The 23,215-nt window shown below is 38.9% G+C and overlaps 1 protein-coding gene across 1 annotated transcript; it reads left to right on the top strand.

The window, feature by feature from the left end:
* Window positions 1-21,397: 21,397 nt before the first annotated feature.
* On the top strand, window positions 21,398-22,100 carry LOC143530242 (non-specific lipid-transfer protein). The gene is made up of 2 exons (XM_077025835.1): window positions 21,398-21,931; window positions 22,018-22,100. Exons 1-2 carry the CDS (start codon window positions 21,591-21,593, stop codon window positions 22,025-22,027), a joined length of 351 nt encoding a protein of 116 aa, XP_076881950.1. The 5' UTR covers window positions 21,398-21,590; the 3' UTR covers window positions 22,028-22,100.
* Window positions 22,101-23,215: the final 1,115 nt, after the last annotated feature.

The following is a 23,215-nucleotide window of genomic DNA, read 5'->3' as shown; positions in this document are numbered from 1 at the left end:
ACACGAAATGGGTATACCTGTACACAACACGAAAACTTATCGTGTACCTGTAACCCAAACACGAACACGAACCTGTTAATACCTGATATACACGATAATACACGATAGTACACGATAATAGCTGTTTAGAAACGCATATTTGACAACCTTTTAGCGAAACAAAAGTCGACGAAAGTTCATAAAAGTCTTAAAATAAAACATAAATCCATTCTCCTTAACAAATTTAAGACAAAAACATATAGAATTCTAATCAAAACATATATTGAAAACAATATCAAGTTCTAATCTTCCAACTTCCAAGTTTCAATTGGTCTTTTTTCTCAATCTTCAATTCCAAGCAATCAAACCTACACACAAAATAAGTATAGTCAATTAGTCATATTAATCATGGACAACTGGACATATTCATATACTTTTATCAAGTAACATTATTAGAAAGTTTTAGAGTGAGATACCTTAGGATTGTTCATTGTTTTTAGCGAGCAACACTACTTGAAGCATTTGGAGTTGGTACCTTAGGATTGTTACCGAGTTTGAAGCATTTGATTCACAACTAATGTCGCTTGACATTATATATATCTTCAGTGAGCTCTTCCACACTAACTTTGTTAGAACCTACAAAGTACAAACAAACATATACATTATAAAATTAATATAATATCATGTATAAAACTTACAAAAATCAAGAAAAGATGGACATTACAAAATTCTCCATGTAACCAATCTTTATGCATATTAGAGCCTCAACGGTAGCTTTACTAAGTGAAATAATTAAACTAAAACAGCCCTAAAAATGGATTTTATAATCAAAAGTTCAAAACCAAATAAGTGAAATAATTAAACTAAAACAACCCTAAAGATGGATTTTATATGTTTACCCAAACTGACAAACCCTTTGGTACAAAACAATAATATGAATTAATGACCGATTAAAGATGGATTCAACAATAACTTACCAAGAATGAGTGATGAACGGAACTGGAGGCGACAGGTGAACAGAACTGAAGAATAAACGATGAATCGATTTAGTAATAGCCTGAATGAATGATGAACGGAACAAAACAGTAACTTACCAAGAATGATGAACGGAATTGGAGGCTAGAGAGAGTATAGACGGTTGGACACGAAGGGTGGAGGCCGGATAGAGTATGGCGGCGACGGGTTATGGCCGGCGTGAGAGGGACGGCCGGCGACGGATTTTGGTGATGGCCAGCGTGAGAGGGTTAGGGATAAAGAATGTGTGTGTGACGGCTGTGACTTGTAAGGAAGAATTAGGGTTAGGGATATTTTAATATGAGTTATAACTATATAAATTATATATATTTATTTAATTAAATAACCAGGTATTAACAGATACCTAACAGGTAAACATGTATTATACCTGTTTAGACACGAAAATTAACAGGTAATTTCGTGTCTACCTGTTTAGTACACGAAACCTGTTAAGGTCTTACCTGTTACCTGTTAAAGTCGTGTAGGTACGTGTCGTGTATTCGTGTCTCGTGTATAAATTGTCAGCCCTAATCTATTCAGTGGCGGACCTACCCTTGTGGTAAGGGGGTCGGCCGTCCCTTGTGAAGAAAAAATAAATAGTGTTATTGTAGTCTTAAAATTCTAACCGACCCCTGTGAAATTTTAACACCGACCCCTATGAAATTTCCGAGACCCCATACCTTGTATAATTTCTGAAAGATGGTTAGCTATTTTTTTCGGTCACAGTGGTGCAACGGTGTTGCACAGCTGGACATTGGTGAGAGTGAGACGTTGATGATGAAGATGTAAAAGTGACCTAATAATTTAATATTAGTATATTGGGCTTTTAGTTGGGAAGGGATAAGCCCAGTAAAAAATAATAGGTCCATCACAATTTACAGTCACACTATATTACTATCACACTCAAAGGTATATTAATTAAGAGTTCTTGGTAGTTTTAACTGAACCTTATTAAGGAAAAGTATATATTAATATTTAATGATAAAATTAAAAAATAAATTTAACCACTTATTTTTTACTAATTTAATTACATTGAACCTGGTACATTGTACTGAAACGATATGAAATAAGCCTACCTTCTCTCGTATCGAATTTTTTGGGACCTAGCGAATTAGATCTACATTTATGTTCTGATATGCGTAAACAAATGAGTGATGAAAATATAAGCGATAGTTGTATGCACGTGAAGTCTGATAGTTGTATTTTAATTATACATTTATAATAACGTTTCACGTATTTTTTTTGGTTTTATAATATTTTGTTTTATTATTTTTTTTATTTGACCCGACCCTTTTTGACCCCACTGGAACAACCAAACTGGACCCAAAAAAAATTATATACATATTTGACATGACCTGAACAACCAAACCTGACCAAATTTTTTTTATATAACTGAGTACCAACTTAAAAAATTTCCGACCCCTGTGAGAAAATTTTCTGGATCCGTGTCACACCCCGACTTAGGGCTTAAGCGTGTGACCAATAGTTGGTACCTGTTTTGAAAATATATCAGAGTTTTAGCGGAAGTCTTTATATATTTTTAATCATTAGTTTATTTGTAAACTTTTATTTAATATAATAAAATATTTGATTTATTAGAAAGCTCATCGAATAATAAATATTTGAGGGTTTGATTTATAAGCCTTTGTTTTATTTTATAAAACATTGTTTAAATATTGTTTGCAATATTTTTAATAATTTAAAACTGAGCCATCTCTACCTTGCAGGTGTCTATCTTCTTGGATGACTATAATTCCTTGCTACCTGTACTATCTTTATTTCCTGAAATGTTGGCAGAAAAATACGTTAGCGATATGCTGGTCAATCGTTGACTCTAAAAACATTTTGTAATTCTTTCTTTACTTGACAAGATAGTTTTCTAGAACACACTCAACAGAAACATCTATTATTTCTGGGATTTGTTCCACTTGCCACATGCACACAATTTTCGGTTATCTAGGAGTTGACACCCATTGGAGAACTTATATTATGACCTCTAGTCTGCGGCCACGTAGCCTTGAGTGAAAAACTAGATTGATTATGTTTGGATCCAGACACATGTGTACTCGGTCTGAGTTTTGTTTTTATCATGTTGGGTCCATATTTGGTGGTTTGTACTTAGTATGTTTGTTGGGTTTCGTATTGGGCTATGTATGTAAACCGAGATCCATAAGGATTCTAGGTTGCTAGTTCAGTTTTTGGTGAGCAGAAACGTAAATCATAGCCACCATCTAGAGAGCATTACAGATTGTGTAATCTCATGTACCAAACGGTTTAATAATATAATCGTGTGCATTTGGAGTATTACATCGATATTTATATTATTTCGTATCATTGTTCTTGAATCACCACTGTGTTAGGATTCCGCACTAACATCATTTTCGAGTTGATATCATAGTTGTAGTGATCCAGATTCGGGACTTACATATTCTCTATCTTGTATTTTAATAGGGATCATGTAATCCCAAAATCTTTATTTGACTATCTTTGTTTAAGATAAACAACCTGTTTATCTTGACTGAAAAATGTTTAACGTATTCACCTGTGATTGTCTTTTCTGAATGATGTGGTGATCTCGTCTGAAAACATTTGTGAATGAATGAATGATTGATTGAATGATTGACCTATAATAAAATAAGTTTATGTAAATGTCCGGATCGTCTTTTAATCCGGCTACAGACCTTTAGTCTGATTTTGATAGCTTAAACCTTGATTGATCTATTATATGAATGAAATATTTTTTATATGAAATCTTTCTCTTTATTTGCTAACCATGTGCTATGTTCCTTCTTCAAGAAGAATTTTCTATGATATGTTTCTTCTTCAAGAAGAAACGTCATTTTCTATACTCCTTGTTTATAAAATTTTATATTTCTTAATCAATAAGAAATACTATTTTGACTATAACCTTTGTATGCAAACATTTACTTTTCATTAAACATTTCAACTATATCCTTTGTATGTAAAAGCTTAGGATATAGTTGAACGAAATTTTGGCGGGAAAATTTTTTTTGGGTGATTTTCGGTGAATTTTTGGCGGGAAAATCGGAAAAATTTGTCTTGAACAAAATTTTTCCTAGACGCTTCTTTTGAGTGGGACATCTTTCTTGAGAATTTTGGCGATCATATATTTTCCGAAAAATTTGGCGGGAAAATTAGATCAATTCCTTCAAATACTCAATAGATTCTCCAAAACTCATCTGTAGGCTCCTGGACGGATCGTACACGGGACGTCGCTAACAACGCAGGTGCGGAATCCCTGCGTAGGTAGATACGAGTGTAGAGTATGTAGAGATCGAACACACAAGCAATAAACCAAACACGTTATATTGATAACAAACACGTGACCCGAGGTCACTATTACAGACAATGACACGAACACGTTCACTGAACAACTGAAACGAAAACCCTAAACGACCTTCACTAACTGTTTCTGCTGAAACAGTATATAAACACGACAACTTCGCCATAGGCGAAGTTGTCAATAACTTCGCTGATTCAACAAGTTCGCTATTCAACAAGTTCGCCATAGCGAACTTGTTGACAACTTCGCGTATTACACAAATAAACATAATCAAAACAAAATTGCATTACAGACTCGATTACAAATGCTAGACTATGAACTACTGACACACATGTACCAACAGACTCTCCCTTGGCAGTAGCTTCATATCTTGATCTTCAAATCTTGAGTCTTGTAATCTTGCATCTCTACGCGTGCGCCCCTTCTCTAACACATACCGACACCACCCGTTGATATTTCCTAGCTTGATCCTTCCAAGCAGGAATGTAGAAGATCTTCTTCTCGTTGAGCACTTTCAGATCAGCCTGCGATAGATTAACAAGATGCATCGGGTCGTAAACCCGAAGTACTTCTTGTTCATCCTCATCTTCCATTACCGCCTCAGCTGTCTCACAATCCACGTACCACCATTTTAGATCTTTGAGCACATCCTTGGGCATGAACTTCATCGGTACTTCTTTAAGGCACCGGATCGGTTTGTATTTCATAACCATCCAAGGTTTTCCATCAACTCTCAGACCTCTATCCTTGTCTTCGACAAGTTTTCCCTTTTGTGGTTTCAGTAGCTCAAACTTTTTCTCTTTAACGCACTCTTTCCACACGATCTTCGCAATGATTCTAGCCATGTTGTCTTCACTTCTGTTTATCAATCCCAATCTGGCTAAATCTTTTACTTCACATTCTGGCAGTGTGTTTAGAGATCTCAACTTTCTCTGGAAGTACTGAATGCCATCGTATCTCTTGATCACGAAGAGCCGCAGCTGCTCGTCGTATAACCAGCAGATAATACCTTTCTTGGCTTCCGCGTATCCCTTAATATTGTAACTTTTTCTGAACATCTTAGGGACCGCCGGCTTCTTCGTCTTTACGAACCAGTGGGCACAACCCTCCTTCCATTTCGGTTGTTCCTCCCACTCAGCATCTTCCTCCGCGTTCTCATCACCAAAACCTGGTCTCTCAACCTCCGGAATCTCGTGTTCCACGGAGTCATCAACAATCTCACCTTCTTCTAACACGTTTTCAACCGTAATCTGCTCTCCAATCCTCTCGATCTCATCAACAGGCAGCACATCATCTTCAATCATAAACTCATCATCCTCCTCATCCAGCTCTTTCAATGCGTCGATAACATCTTCAACATCAGCATCATCATCAACCGCTACCACGTCGTCACCAGCTGCATTTGTAGACTCCCCCTCAGCTGTGGAAGCCCCAAGAGCCTGAGAGGTTCTTGGCAGCTCACCACCTGCACCTTCCGGTGCATTGGGATCATCGTCATGATCTTCTCTCCGTTTCGTCCTCAACTCATCACCCCTACACGTCTTCTCCCCCTGAGATGCCAAGAATGCCTTGAAGGCATCTATTACTTTTCCGTGCTCAACCAGGAGGGCTGCTTGTAGTCGATTGGATTCCACTAGGCTTTGAATGGTCTTTGTCTGATCAGCAACAATCTGCTCTAGTGATGTAATCCTCTCGGAATCTGAAGTAGGCGTTGGAGTTGGCGGGACATCAGCAGCAGAAGTGACCGCAGGTGGTACACTTGGTAACCCTGCAGTAGTAGTGATGGTTGACTCCACAAATCGTGCAACTACCACCGGTGGATTAAGCGGTTGGGGTGGTAGAGACACAATTGTTGGGGTCGACGTCTCGACAGCAGTAACCTGTGCTGTGGAAGGAATAAGAGACATACCAGACAAGGCAGGTGGAGCAAAACGTACCAGCCTCGAAGATTCTCCAGCTCCGGAACCCATACCTGTCCGTTCTCTTCGTGAACGTCTGAGCACAATCTGCACTGCCTCCTCTTCATCAACTTCGTCCTCATCCTCGTCTACAGTTCTCGGCCACTTTCCCGTAGTTCTCTCCCGAGACACCATAAGTCGTCTCGCTTCAGCAAACGTTTCGTCTAGATCGGAGTCAGCTACCGAAGTAACTGCTCTAGTAACATCCACAAACTGAGGACCCGAGACATCCATATCAAACACACCATGTACGCCAAAGGCAGCATTAAGATCAACGTCTTCAGCAGTAGACACAGCAGTAGATACCGCAGCTGGCACAGCAGCAGAGGCAACAGTAGATACAACAGGCGCAGCTGATACAGCATGAGGTGCTCCCGCCTGATGTGGTTGGGGGTCTCTGAACTCGTCCCCTCCTGCAGGAACATACTCCGGATTGATGAGAATCCGAATAATGGAGTATGCCTGGGACGCAGCTCAGGCTTGCTACGAGTGCTCGAAGTGCGGCACTGAGCAAAGATACGTTTCGTCACGCATTCGACGTATCTAATCGGGCGTCTCTGCGGTAGCGACGGAGCGACATGATTCAAAATCATTTGTAAGAAACGAGGATACATAGTGAATCGCTCGCGCGCCACAGCCCTTCTCTGACGATCGATCTCGTAGAATATTAGCTGACTAAAAGAATATCTGCGGTTGTAAGTCAGCGCTATCATGGCCAACTGCATCGTCGCGCCCATCCCATCTGTTCCTGCCTTCCTGCCGGACATGCATACAATCAACACATGCATCAGGAAGCGCCACTGATCCAGCAGAAACCCTTTCCTCCTCTGCGAGTCCCCCAGCGGACCCGAATAACCCATCCTCAAATAAGCTCCATCCCGGAAAGGAGCTACGAACTCCGTTGGGTCATCTCTTGTTTCTTCACCGAACTGCAGAGCCAACCGTATGTCTTCCGAGGAAAACTGTATGTTATGACCATTTACGGTTGCTCGCATCACCGGAGGCTCAGGCCTGCAATCATAGTACACTGTCTGCCAAAAGTCTTCAATGTTAGGCAGAGAAATGGGCAGTGTATTTGTGAGCGCGTGAAAGACTCTTGATCGCAGGAGAAACATGATAATCTCCCTGTAGTCTTCTACGCCTCGTGCGTCTGGATCTAAAGTGATGTACTGGTTATGGGCTGGAAAGAATTGTCGTTGATCATCACCGTCGTCACCACCAGCACCTCCAACAGCAGCCATATCTGCACAAAACAAAACAAGTTAGACAATGTGTAAGCAACTCACAAGTTCGCTAAGTACCACGAGCGAAGTTGTGATTAAACCAGTACAGGCGAACTTATAGGTGAGGCGAAGTTGGGAACAACTTCGCTTCAACTGTAAGTTCGTCAAAAAACTGTTAAGTAAATTGGTATAGGCGAAGTTGATGATAACTTCGCCTTATCACAACATCGCCACAGGCGAACTTGAGTTTAAGGCGAAGTTACGGATAACTTCGCCACAGGCGAAATTAAGCTTCAAGGCGAAGTTACGGATAACTTCGCCACAGGCGAAATTAATCTCCTGGCGAAGTTGTGGATAACTTCGCCTAAACCTTAACTTCGCCTGAAACTGAAACGGCGACTGTTCAGATTCAAAGGTTTAGATCCGATGTTTTCGGACCGATTTGACGATCCAGTAGTGAAGAACAACATAGATTAATGATATTGAGACGTAAAGGACGTCCATGAACACGTAATACTCGGTTGAAAAACTAGGTTTTGAAGGTTCGACGACCCGAGGTCTCGAACCGGGTAAAACTATACCGAACGAGTAAGTTTGTGAAAGATATTGACAACACATACCGTCAATGAACACTAGAAACTGAAACAAAGATCGAAATCGGAGAGTAAACAAGATCTTGGATAATATGGTTTTGATAGTATGTTCGCCGGAAAATTGCAATATATGTTACTGTTCCCGTTTTAAAAGCCTTATATAGGGCAGAGTTGGTTCAGGCGAAGTTACGCTTAACTTCGCCTCGGCGAAGTTAAGAACAACTTCGCCGAATTCAACAACTTCGCCCGTAATTTTCAAAATCAACCCTTTAAGTTTGAAAAATCTTGCACTTAACATTAGAAGTTTCCAAAAAGAGTTAAACAAATATGATCAAGACCCAGTAACCAGTTTTACAATAACACAACTACAAAAATAGAAAAACTTATAAAAATTTTCGAAATAAGGGATCAAATTTCAGTCTAGTCAGGGACCACTATGTGTTTAGAAAAGATCCCAACTGGAATCATACTAACTATGTGACTGTCACTTGGATCCGTGTTTAGCTGTATTATGACATAGAGAAACAGGTTGTAAGCATGTAAATAACTTAAATGGTTTTCATCGTTTCTGTGATACGGATTAAGGTTCAGTTAAGCTCAAAATTTTAAGTGGGTACCAACTCAGAGATAATGATGTCTTCTATCTATTCTCAAAGAGTATTTGGCTATACCCAAGTCACCCCGAGTTGACTTCGACCCATAGTGTCTGATTAACTTGTATATACTCGTTGTCTGCTTCCCGTTCTCTTCTTACTCCAGAATTGAGAAGTCTTGATTGCTACTATGTCTCATAGGTACCAAAAAAAATATACATGTATAATAATAAATAAATTTTATTTTATTTTATTTATTTATTTTTTTTAACCAAACATTCTTATTGACTTCGGAGTACTAAACCACTGCAAGTCCCGAATCTGGATCACTGCAGTGTCTTGATATGCTTTCTTCACGGGAATCAGAACACTCACGGGCTCGTGTATGACTGGGTAGTTGCTTTTCTGCCTATCCTTCGAAAAGATATGTATGAAGACATACAAAACTCTTAAGGAGTTTCCACGTAAATTCGAGTAGTTTAAGTTAGTATCACATACACTTTTACGCACCATAAAAATTACCATGACATCCAATGACTGTTCTAAAGCCTTTTAAGCCTAATAACTTCACTAGTTAAGCACACACAATCAGTATATATATCATTTTCCAAGGTTGGATCAATTTTCTGTTAAACACAGCAAAGAACTTCTTACGAAGTATTAGACTTGAAAAGTAATTTCATTTCCCTGTAAAATTTTTGAATTCAATCGCCCCGATCATGTCAAAGTCGTCAGGTAAACGGCAATCCTGAAGATCCAATGGATCAACTGGACCGACCACATACAAGTATGTGTCCTTCTTACTAAGAATGACCGACTAATTTTCAGCAACTGAAAGAACACACGTCATAACTGCCCCGGTCACTTTCAGTCTTCCGGTTAATGGCTATCCTCATTCTCTAAGTCGAAACGAGGACCAAAACATATCCGAGAATATGTCCATCAAACTGAGATAACCGACTAATTTTAAGCAATAATGACACAAAATTTTTTTTTTTTTTTAATAAACACAAAGGCATGGTTACTAGGGATTGATCATCCCGTTCAGCTCAATTAGGTTTTGAAATCTGGATTTATCAAACGCTTTTGTAAACAAGTCAGCAAAATTTTCAAGTGTATCAACTTTTTCGATCTTGATCAGTTTCTTCTCAGCACAATCCCGTATGAAGTGATGACGAATGTCAATATGCTTAGTTTTACTGTGCTTCACGAGATTGTTAATTACTGAGATGGCGGCAGTGTTATCAATTAAAATAGGAGTGAGTAAGAAATTCAGACCATAGTCGCGTAATTGTTGCTGAATCCACAAAACCTGAGAGCAGCAGTTGGATGCTGCCATGTATTCAGCTTCGCATGTTGAAATTGCAACTGATGTCTGTTTCTTGCACTGCCAGGAAACTAATCTTCCTCCAAGAAACTGACAGCCTCCTGTTGTTGACTTCCGACTCTGATTGCATCCCCCATAATCAGAATTTGTATAAGCCACCAGTTCAACGTCTCCTCCCTTTGGGTACCACAACCCTAGCTTCGGCTTGCCCTTGAGATACCGTAGTATCCTCTTTGCACCTTTCAAATGAGATTCTTTCGGATTTGCCTGAAAACGTGCACAAAGACAAACAGCAAACATTATATCAGGCCTAGAAGCAGTTAAATACATTAAAGAACCTATTATCGCCCGATACAGAGTTGGGTCCACATCTGCGTCACCATCTGATTCAGCACCCAATTTGTGATTGACGCAGATTGGAGTATCATATGGAGAACTGTCCTCCATCTTGAACCTTTTCAGCACATCATGAACGTACTTCGTTTGATGAATGAACATCCCGTCCTTCTTCTGATCAACCTGCAATCCTAGAAAGAAAGTTAGTTCACCCATAGCACTCATCTCGAATCGTTTCTTCATGACAGCCTCAAAATCCTGACACATGGATACTCTTGATGCAGCAAAAATGATATCATCCACGTAGACTTGAACCAGTAGGAAGTCACATCCTTCTCTCTTCACAAACAACGTACTGTCAATCAATCCCCTTTCAAAACCATTTTCCAGCAAGTAGTCTGATAACGTTGAATACCAGGCACGAGGTGCCTGATGTAACCCATATAACGCCTTGCTCAATCTGTATACGTGATCAGGAAAGTCTGGGTCAGGAAAACCCGGAGGTTGCTCAACATACACAACCTCATCAACTTTCCCGTTTAGAAACGCGCTCTTCACATCCAACTGAAATACCTTCATCTTTTTAAATGCAGCAAACGCCAAAAACAATCGAATCGCTTCTAACCGGGCAACAGGAGCGAACACCTCATTGTAATCAATACCCTCTTGCTGATTAAAACCTTTAACAACCAGCCTCGCCTTATTTCTTACGATAATTCCCTTATCATCTCTCTTACACTTGAACACCCATTTTGTGCCTATAGCGTGCACATTCCTTGGTTTTTCAACCAAAGTCCAAACTTCCATTTTCTCGAACTGAGCCAACTCTTCTTGCATGGCTTCGACCCACGAGCTGTCCTTTAAAGCCATTTGATAATTCTTTGGTTCAATTTGGCTTATAAAGCAGGAGTACAAACATTCGTTCAGTATACCCGTTTCCTTAATGCTTGTATAAACACAGGTGTGCTCATTCAAGCTACTTCTGGTTTGTACACCGGAGGACACATCACCTATAATATTCTCTAATGGATGATCTTTGTGAATTCTCGTGGTCGGAACAGCACCGACATGCAAATTATCTTCCAAATTTGAAGAGATCTCATCTATGGTTGTTTCTGGTTGAGAGTGAAAAGGATTAATAAACTCTTCTTCAGTTGAGGCCGCAGGGGTATCGATAGGTTTTGATGTGGAAGGTTGAGATTTCTCAAACATCTGATGTTGCAATAGATTCTCTTCCTCATCAAGTATCATCTTCGTCACAGCTCTTTCGTCTTCTTCAGAAATTTCCAAATCAGGTACGTTAAACGACTTAAAAAGTTTAACATAGTCGAAAAGCTCAGCAGGTCCATTGCTTGGTTTTGGCGGTTGGTAACTAGTAATGTCGGTGTTACAAACCACCTCCACCTTGCAAGTCGACGTATTGAAGACCCGTCTGTTGGGAGTCCCAACAACATAACCGACTAGGATTCCCTCATCGGCTACTTCACCAAATTTCGAATTAGTCTTCAAAATCGAACAAGGAGACCCAAATGGTTCAAGACCGCACAAGTTGGGCTTCCTTCCGTGCATAAGCTCGTAACAAGTTTTTCCAAGTCTCTTAACGGTTAACACCCTATTCAGAACATAGCAGGCTGTAGCAACTGCTTCAGCCCAGAACATCACAGGAAGCTTCGAGTCTGCCAGCATAGTTCTGGCTCCTTCAATTAACGTTCTGTTCTTCCTTTCAGCCACTCCATTCTGTTGTGGAGTATACGGAGCGCTGTATTGATGTTCAATTCCCTTCTGAAGACAGAAGATTTCCATTTCAAAGTTCTTGAACTCTGTCCCATTGTCGCTTCTGATGTATTTAACTGATTTACTCATGACGTTTTCAACTTTTGTAATTAGATTCTTCACCATCTGAGTTGTCTCGTCTTTTGTTTTCAGAAAATATACCCACGAGTATCGCGAATAGTCATCAGTTATCACCAAGCAGTAAGAAGTACCACCTAGACTTTTTACATTCACTGGACCGAAGAGATCCATATGAAGTAGTTCTAGAGTACCTGCAATAGAATTAATCTTCTTGGTGAGATGGGATTTCTTGTGTTGCTTTCCCTTCTTGCATGCTATACATTTGTCTTCAAAGTTAAAACTTTTTAAGGGAACGCCCATCACAAGCCCATTTTTGACAATGAAGTTCATCTTCCGAAGATGAATATGTCCCATTCTCCTGTGCCATAATTCTGATTCTGATTCGTTTGCTTTTGTCATTAAACAGGATTCTCCAGTGGCCATTTTAGTAGACCTCATATCCATCACATATGTATTCGTTTCACGTGGAGCTTTCATTACTATCCATTCGTCTGGTATTTGAAAACCAGGCTTCAATACGATCGCTTCATTCTTCGTGAAATGGACAGTGTAATCTTTATCACAAATCTGCGACACACTCAGCAGATTGTGCTTTAATTCCTCCACAAAGTTTACATTCTCAAGTGTCATTCTCCCATTCGACACAGTTCCTCTACCGGTAATCCTTCCTCCGCTCTCACCAGCAAAACTAACTCTTGCTCCCTGAACAGGTTTTAAATCTTGCAACAAGTGTTTGTTGCCCGTCATGTGCCGAGAACAGCCGCTATCTACAATCCAAAGATTGTTGGCAGCCCTGTTCAACTGTTCCTGCACAATAAAACAAAGAGTTAGAATCTTAGGACCCAAGACCAATTGGTCTTGGATCGATACGTCCCGTACCCTGGCTTTCTCAAGTTAGCATCAGGATAATTTCTGTAAGTCCTGTTAGGGAATCTCCCTGCAGATTGAGTGTAATGCCTTCCAAACCTATGAGAGTTGAAAGTGTTATATCTTGTGGTTTGGTTGTAAAACTGAGGTTGGTTTTTATGAAAACTTGAATTCGTTACATTTTGGCATTTTGTAAAGTTTTCATTTTTAGCAGTAGCAAAATGACGCTTATACTCAGTTTTATTTGGCTTCACACATCTGAATCTCGGCTTCAAAGGGCAATCTGCAACTAGATGTCCTAACTTGTTACATCTAAAGCAACATCGACTCTCCATTTTCTTATCAAATGTTGGTTTGGATGTAGAGGCAGTGTTACCAGCCGTTCGTCTCACATAAGGTGGGACGTACGGATTGAGTGGAGAACTCTTTTTAGAAACTTTATTTTTATCTCCATCGGTGGGTAACTCTACCTTCTCTTTTGTCTGACCAGATTCGGACAACTTATCCGAATCCGATGAGACTGGACTCGAAACAGAAATATTCACACTAGAAACAGGCGAACTTGTTTCGCCACAGCTAACACCTGGTTCTACACTTGTAATCTTGATAGGAGTTGTCTGAGGAACCTCGAAATCAACAGATTTCTGAACACTCGGATTATAAGTATAGTTGTGGTTAAAGGGTGGTGGAACTTCGTGATAACCGATTCCTCCCCTCTTTGCAGAGGTACCTTGATCACTCACGAGGTGATCAAGGATGGCTGAGGAAATCCTGAACTGCTCAAGTTTGCGGTTCAGTTCCACCACCTTCACCTGGTGGTCAGCAATCTGTTTATCCCGATCAGCAATCACTTTAGTTTTTTCTTCTAAAACTTCATAACTAAGATCAATTATTTCAATTTTCTCAGCAAGTTTAGTTTTTAAGCTTTGAATGTCTTTTTCACATGCTTTTATTTTAATTTTATAACTTGTTTCTCTTGCTTTCGTAAAATGGTGATCTTCTTTAATAGTTTTAAAATCAGCATCTAAACGGACGTACTGATCAGTCATTGTTGTTAGTTGCTCAGACAAATTTTCACAATTAGTACAAATATTCTTATTACTTACCTCGGAGCGAGTGTCCTTGTCATCAGCCATGAAAGCTGTTTCTTCTTCAGTAGCTTTCTCATTTCCATCAACCTTCTCACATTCTTTAACTTCAGCCTCAGCCATGTTCACTTGCTCACCAGAACCACTTGAATGCAGGTTCCAGTTGTACTCACCTGCTTCTCTGGTCAACATGGCGTTAATCTCTCTGTTAACTCCAGAGTGTTGTGTAGGCCGACCTTGTCCTCGTTCAACCCTCTCATTTCTGCATTCCTTGGCAAAGTGCCCGTACTGTTGACAATTATAGCACCTTACCTTGGATTTGTCGAACCCGGGCCTACCACCAACAAACTTTCTTCCAGTTTTGTTCATAAACCGTTTTACACGCCTCACAATCATTGCCATTTGCCATTGCAAATCCATCTCCTCCAGATCATCAGCATCGATCTGGTCGTAATCCTCATCTAAAGCCGCAGGGTCCACAATCTTCCCCTGGATGTAGTTTTCGTATGAAGCAATAAATGACGCATAGACTGCAAATTGCTCTTCAGCAGATTTTACACTCATAGGCATCTTGGAATAATTATTGCTTGAGGCATTTGCAGAAAAACCACTTGAGGATGCTTGAGGCTTTGAAGTACTTGATCCTCCAGCAACGAAACAGACATCACCATTCGAGTTTACAGAAATGTTTCCTTCATGAGACGAGTCAGAACCTGACTCCCCTTTTGAGTAATAAGCAGCAGATTCAGGCCTCGAACTTGAGCCTGAGTTAACCTTTGCACCATACATACCAGGGTCTTGTATCTGATCTGTTGGTGTTTCTTTTCGAACCATATTAAGCTCATAAGTTCTGAGCTTGTTTACTGCCGTTTCAAGATCATAATTAGGAAAGTCTCTGTCTTCCCTCATAAGAACGGTGTACATTTCCCACTTCGGTGGGAGAGCATCGAGAAGCTTTTCAACGATCTCTTCTTCTCGGTAAGCAATCGAATAATTGCTAAGCTCTGTCATTAGATGATAGTATCTGGTGATAATATCATCCAGTGATTCGTTCTTCAAAAATTTGAAGACGGAGAACTGGGTTTTCAAAAGTTTTATCTTCGATGCACGGATACCCACATTCCCCTCGAATCTATTTTCAAGAGCATCCCAAAGCTCTCTCGCAGAAGTGTACTTTCGGAAAGTGTGGAGAACCTCTTGAGGAAGTGCCATTGTTATAGCTGCATGGGCCTTACTCTCAGCCTCATACATTTTCTTTTCTTCGTCCTCCATTTTGCTATACTTCTTAACCACATCCCGGCCTTCGTATTGCATAGTTGGAGGGATATATCCATCCTGGATGCACACGCACATTTTGGCATCCTGGTATTTAATGTATTGAATGAATCTGTCCTTCCATGCCACGAAGTCAGTTCCTTTCATCAGCCTCGGGGCCTTAGTGGCAGACCCCGCTTCTACTTCCATCTTGACCAAATCGGAGATGTTAATTGACGACATCCTTGCGAAAACCTGAAAAAACCTGAAAATAATAAAAAAATATTAAAACAGCTCAGTAGGCGAAGTTAAGAATAACTTCGCTTGAAAGTTAACTTCGCTGAAAAGAGAACTTCGCTGGGTCTTAAATTCGCTTGACTTGGCGAAGTTAAAAATAACTTCGCTTAGAATGAGCGAACTTAGGAGGTAAGCGAACTTGGGTGGAAAGCGAAGTTGCGGATAACTTCGCTAAGGCGAACTTATGAGGTAAGCGAAGTTGTGGTTAACTTCGCTAATCCTTATATCTTCGCCGAAACCCTAATTCCAGTGACGGCAACTTCGCCTGAAGAATGGTAACTTCGCCCGAAGAACGGTAACTTCGCCCGATGAACAAGGAAACTGTTCAGATCTGATTTCGTCAATCCAGCAGTTTCCGATCAATGCAATGGCTTGAAAATGACTGTCAAGCACGAGCAAAACACAATCCCAACAAAAACACGTCCCGCGAATAGGTCAAACGAGACGTTTTCTACACCCGCGTGAAATCCCGAACCTCACAATCGAGCCGATGGCTCTGATACCAATTGTAGGCTCCTGGACGGATCGTACACGGGACGTCGCTAACAACGCAGGTGCGGAATCCCTGCGTAGGTAGATACGAGTGTAGAGTATGTAGAGATCGAACACACAAGCAATAAACCAAACACGTTATATTGATAACAAACACGTGACCCGAGGTCACTATTACAGACAATGACACGAACACGTTCACTGAACAACTGAAACGAAAACCCTAAACGACCTTCACTAACTGTTTCTGCTGAAACAGTATATAAACACGACAACTTCGCCATAGGCGAAGTTGTCAATAACTTCGCTGATTCAACAAGTTCGCCATAGCGAACTTGTTGACAACTTCGCGTATTACACAAATAAACATAATCAAAACATAATTGCATTACAGACTCGATTACAAATGCTAGACTATGAACTACTGACACACATGTACCAACATCATCTCAATGTTTGGAATTACTCTAAATCAGAGTTCGTATGAGGTAAGTTTTCGACCATGTTCTTCAAATTGTGGTGAAAAAATAGAAATGTTTAAACTTCATAACGATAACCTAATTAGAGATATGGAGAGAATAAAATCAGAAAATTTCAAACTTAAGAAAAATGAAATAGGTTTTCTAGATAAAATAGAAGCTCAGAAGAAGGACATTTCTAAGCTTAAGTCTGATTTTAGTGTAAAGTCTTGTCATCATCTTGATGCCAAACAGGAAATCATTGAATTGACTACTAAACTGGAAGCCTCCAAGTTAGAAATTTTGAATCTAACCAGTAAGTTTGAAATGGCTGAACTTGATTTTAAAAAATTCGATGGTTCCAGTAAAGTGGTTAACTCAATGATTGAATACCAATTGTAGTGGAAGGAAAATGAAGGTGAGGGAATATGATACAGTCAAGTTCCCCCACCTTACAACCAGAATTATGTTCCTACCCCTGTCACTAAAGAACGAGAAGAAAGGGTAAAAGACATGAAGTATGGTAAACAGGTTCAATACGAAATTGTTGGATCAAGATCCCTAGAGGAAATCAAGCCTGTTTTTAAATGTGTGGACAATTTTGATGCTTCTACTTCATGTGCAGATATAGTGAATGATGTTGCTTCTGATAGTAAAGGGGTTCAGGCTAGTGAAAATGAATCTTATTCTAACGTGCCATCAAACTCTATTGACACCACGACACAAAATTGTAATAATAATAATACACAGAGTTGTGGCAACAAAGGGAAGACACATAAGAAATCAGCACAACAAGGACAGTCTCGTCCTCATAGATCCTTCGGATGTCCATGTGTTGATAAATCATTGGGTGCTTTTTATATCAAGAGGCAAACATGTTACCACTGTGGCACGCCAAGACATATAGCCAGAAATTATGTTCATCGTCTATATGTTCCCTATTACAAGCAAAATCAGAAGGCTGTGCCAAGGGGCAAGAAGAATGGAAAAACCTTTCCTAAGAAGGAATTCCAACATGAAGCAAGTGCTTCCGTTGACATTAGAAGAAGGATGAAGGCGTGTTTCGTCTGCGGGAACGGTGGGCATTTGGCAAAGGAGTGTCACTACCGTGCTGTTAATAGACAAGCTTCTCAAGTGAAAGGTAACAGGTTTGAACCGAATCCGGTGGTTAAACAAAATGCTTATTTTAGAAAACCACGTGTATCTATACAGTGGGTTACAAATATTCAAGGATTCAAAGTTAATATGACAGGTTTACACTCAAATGATTTAGAAACTGTTAAAAGAAGAATAAATTTTCAGAAATCAAAGAGTGTTGAGAGTTCTAAGAATTCGAACTCGAATTCGGATTGCTACACTCCAAAGTCTGTTCTTTCAAATTTCACTAAACCAAGACAGATTTGGAAACTTAAAACTCAGCAAACAGACTCTGTATCAACAAATGATTCTGTTAAATATGGGAATGATATGAGTTGGCAAGAGGTCACATATGTTGATGCTCAAGGAAACCCCAAGACATTTATGACTTGGGTTCCTTTGTCCAACTTCGCGATGCGTGTAGGAACAACCACAAATTCATTTTTTAGTAAATGGGTTGTTCCAGGCACATGACAGAGCAAATATCCATTGTTTTTAAATCTTTAAACCATGAAATGGATTATTTGTTGCCTGGAAGAGATTTTAGGGTGATAGAACGTTTTTAATCTGCTCTCTAAGTGTGTAGGAACAAATCAGGGAATACATTGCACACTAAAAGGCTTGTTCCAGACATTCAACTCGCAAGGATGCAGAATCTCAAAACAAGCTTATTCCTAGGGGAAGATTCTCACAAATTAAAAATGATGTCTTGAAGATAAAAGGTAACCGTATCACTTTGGTATGAAAGATTGATCAATCAAAAAGATTTTAAAATTTTAAATTTAAAAAAAATATACAAAAATATGTTCACGTATAGTTTTTCATGCATAGTGTATTTTGTTTCCCAAAATTGAGAAAATGACTTGAACGTGCATGAGAAATGATATACATCAGTTGGCTGACTATCACACTTCTTCATAAAAGTTTTTATTAAATACTACGGTTCGACGATTGAGTCTTTTTAGGTTAAATTTGTACATAAAAGTTTTCCTTTCTGTCAAAATTTTTGCACAAATATAGGGGGAGAAAATTAAAAAAATTCAAAAAGAGTGTGCGTGCGTTCTTATAAAATTAAAATTTTAAATATGTTTTTACACACTTTTGTTTAAAATTATGTCGGTTGCTCAAGTTTGAAGAACATATACTTGTATACGTTTGGTCCGGTGATCTACTTGTAGATTCACAGGATAGCCATTCATCTAAAGACTAAAAGCATCCGGGGCGATTATGATGTGTTTTTGTGTTTTGAATTATGTCAATTAAAATTATGTCGGTAATTCCAAGTTGAAGGGACACGTATTTTCATATGTGTTTTGGTCTTGTTAACCACTAGTGGTCATATGGGATAGCCATTTACCTGAAAACTAAAGAGTGGCCGGGGTGACTGAGTTCTTAACATGTGTGTCTTCTGTAACTTTCTGGGAAGTGATATCATTATTCAGTTAACAGCCTTTTAGAAGCTTCAAAGTATTTTTAAATGAAAATTGATCCAACACTTGGAAAATGATAGATAAATTGTTTTTGTGTGCCTAATGGGTGAAGTTATTAAGCTTAAAGGCTCTAGAACAGTCATTGATTTGTATGGTAGCTTTCCATGATGCGTAAAAGTTGAAGCAAAAAAATACACTAAATTTGTATGGTAGCTTTCCATGATATACACTAAATTTGCTAAACTTACTGTGGAGAGTCATTTTGAAGAAATGTGCATGTCTCCATATACATCTCTCCGAAGGATAGGCAGAAAAGCAATTACCCAGTCATACATGAGCCCGTTAGTGTCTTGATCACCAAAAATATTATGTTTCTAAGTTTTTGCTGAAAAAAAAGGGTAGGGAAAAATATATAATAAAAAATAAAAAAAAAGGATTATTGTGAAGCAAAAATAAAAAAAATCATCGTATTTAAAAGCTTAAAGGGTCAAACTAGAACTACATAGATGGGGGCATAAAAGTAAGTCCTGCCATGTCTCGAATGAAAGGCCTGTAAGTCCGGATGGCTTGTAAGTCCAACGTTCAACCTTAAAGCTTAAATTATTGTTTGTTTATCTATAAAAGTCTTTTGATCAAGCACTAGGGGGTTGGAGTCAAATTGGGGTGATCTGGGGAAAGCCAAATACGCTTTGAAAAGAGATAGGAGGCATCACAAGTCCATGAGTGATGTCCATCTAAGCTTTATGCCGAACTGAACCTAATTCATATCACTGATGCACTGAAAATCATGCTAAGTTCGTTATACTTGCTATCAACCTATTCAGATCTAGTTTGAATCCCTAATCCATTCCCACACTTGTTTTGAACCCCGATTACCACCTGAAACCACCATTTTCGCATCCTTTAAACCCCCAACCTGACCACCATCATCGTCTTTCAAATTTACGTCTCCACCACCACCACATGTCATCTCTCTCCACCACCATCTACAAAAAACACCACCCCAACCAACAAATAAGCACCACATCTCCCATAGTAGATCCATAATATACTTACCCGATTTCACCCACTCCAACGAAAACTCACTTCCCTAATTTCACGTTTCAGCCGTTAATTACACTTATGATATACCCGACGATTGTTTAGCCTTAATTTTCTAGTTTCTAAACTCTGGTGACATTCACAGCCGCCACCACTGTTTCTGGCGAGGTTTGTGTGTGTGTGTGAGAGAGAGAGAGAGAGAGAGAGAGAGAGAGAGATGGTGATGATTTGCAGGAGAGAGGGAGAGAGGGGGGGGGATTTATTTTATGTAATTTTATAATTATTTTTAGTTATTAAATAAACATGTAAAATGACCACACTACCCTCATGTGCTTTAAGTTAACGGAAAATTTTAACTGAGTTAGTGTCAAAGGACGTAAGTTGAAAGGAATTTGATACATGAATTATGTCTTTTGTTATTTGTTTCGATAAAGGACGTCTACTGAAAATCAGACCAAACATAAATGACGTATTTTGCCATTTTTTATATTCATATTTATTGTATTTGTTAACATGTTCAATTTTTTAGTGGCTGATTCTTTTCATCCACAATCCTTATTACACGTATTCTATTGTCTACAAGGTAACAGAAAAAGGCCCACATACAATTAAAGAAAATTTATCATATGTTTCTTTTTTTTGGGTGTTAGGAAACCATCATATCTCAAGGGCCGCCAAAATTATGTGTCGCCAACGGTGACCAGCGAGAAAATTTTCAGAGTTTCAAAATTAAAAAAGTAGTTTGGTATCAAGCTAAAAACCTTACTGGAATTAACATGGAATTTGGAAGCAATCTAGGAAATTAATAATGTTGACCGTTTTGGATTACGATAGAATCAAATTGAGAAAAAGAAATGGTTCTGATTCACACATACAAACATTTAAGGTACCGTAAATGTGAACAAGATTAATTCTCTAGTGTGGACGCTTTAATTTCTAGGCACGGCACTTTCTTTATATTTATTAAGAGCCGAACTGAAGTTGTTGGATAAATGTCAAAAACGGTCGGCACTGACAATCGACATAGTTAGTTTGTTCGCAATCGAAAAAATCCTGATTGACTCCATTATTATGACGAGATCAAATTGAATAAATCTCAACCTTACACTTGGTGATGAAGATCAAAGATGTACAAGGTTAATTAATGTTAAACCAACTTCCAACTAACAGGTTCCAAACCAATTCTCTTCAGGTGTTATTCGACTATTCGTTCGTACACATATGCACACCGACAAACCCTTCTATAAATCGTAACCTTGGACAGCATATTCTAGCACAAACAAACTTACAAACATACATACATACATAACAAAGCCATATATCATTTCCCACAAATACTTTGAAAATGGCAAAGATTGCAATGATGGTTTTATGCGCAGTGGTGACTTGCATGGTGGTGGCTGCACCCTATGCAGAGGCTCTTAGCTGTGGTCAGGTGTCCAGCAGCCTAGCACCATGCATTGTCTACCTAACCAAAGGCGGTGCTGTGCCGCCGGCGTGTTGCAATGGGGTAAAATCGCTCAATAGCGCTGCAAAGACAACCCCAGACCGTCAGGCTGCCTGTAACTGCTTAAAGAGTGCTTACGGCTCCATCAACGGCATCAACGCCGCCAATGCTGCCGGCCTCCCCGGCAAGTGTGGTGTCAGCATCCCTTACAAGATCAGCCCAAGCACTGACTGCTCCAAGTATGTACAAATGCTTCTATTTAAACTTATTTATCTGCAACAATTATATTCATATTAATATGTGCTATGGCATTTGGTGTTTGCAGGGTGCAGTGAGGATGGGATTTTCATGCATGGAAAAAGGGATGGAGTTTATAGAGGCATATATAGATATTAATTACAATAAACATAAAGAGCACTATGTTAATTAGCTTAAAGATGACATATATGACCGTGTGTGTCTCTTTGCTTTGTGATGCCTTTGGCTTTAAATAGTGTTCTTGTTATACGTGTCTCCATCTTATCTATAAACTTTTCAGTTTACGTAATCTTTTTCTTTAATCTCACACGTGATTAATGATTTAATCACCAATGAAGTTAAAAAACTAGGAATATGAATAATCAACACGCAGGGCCTGCCCAACGATTTGGTGGCGTAAAGAGAATTCTAAAAAATGGAACCCTTTCGTGGAAAACAATTAATAATTTTGCCAAAAATTCTTATAAGTCGAAATACATATCAATATTGGATAACGACATGCATTGTAAGACGTAGAAGATAGAAAGTCAGACCCACAAAATCTGGACTTTTTCTTCATTAAACAAACATGAAATTGTGAGTATTATAACTGATTACCACCGAAATGTTTGCTACATTATTTCCTCTAAAATAAAAAACCATAAATAAATATGTAAAAGGAGCCATTAAAAAACTATAAATATGGATGTTGTTTATGCCTTAAGGCATTGTAGTTTATTAAGAATAAATTATGGTAACATCATGTAACAACACAGTTGTCTCACTTACTTAATGAGGTTGATAGTAAACAAAGTCTTTAAACATCAAGGATTTAAAAGTTTTGAGTTCAAGCTTCTGTAAACACAAATTAGTTGTTTCCAAGAGAAAAAAAATTGTTCTCTCACTTAAATGTTAACCTAGCACCTAGATCCCCCCCCCCCCCCTTTAAAATATGAGCCCAAAAACTAGGACTTTGGTTGATAAAGCATAAGGGCCGATCATGTGAATACAAGGATCAGAAGGGTCTAAAGAAACTACCTTATCTAATCATAGACATAAAAATAAATTATGAAAAAATCTATAAAGTTGTCTAGTTGATGAAGATATTTTACCAAATCAAATACAACATTAATTTTAAAAGACATACCCAACCGAACGTTTAGTTTAGTAGAGAATGCACCATTCTAGTAGGCACACATGAAAAACCAACTAGACATTTACCATCATCTAACATGCGATCTTATATATATACGAGAGTCAGATTATCAACTTTTCAACTACACAAC

This window comes from Bidens hawaiensis, unplaced genomic scaffold (genome assembly GCF_021521415.1).
Source record: "Bidens hawaiensis isolate Kalapana, Puna unplaced genomic scaffold, B.hawaiensis_p1.1 tig00000636_1, whole genome shotgun sequence".
Classification (NCBI taxonomy): domain Eukaryota; kingdom Viridiplantae; phylum Streptophyta; class Magnoliopsida; order Asterales; family Asteraceae; genus Bidens; species Bidens hawaiensis.
The sequence above is the reverse complement of the archived record's forward strand: the minus strand, read 5'-3'. Positions and strand labels throughout refer to the sequence as shown.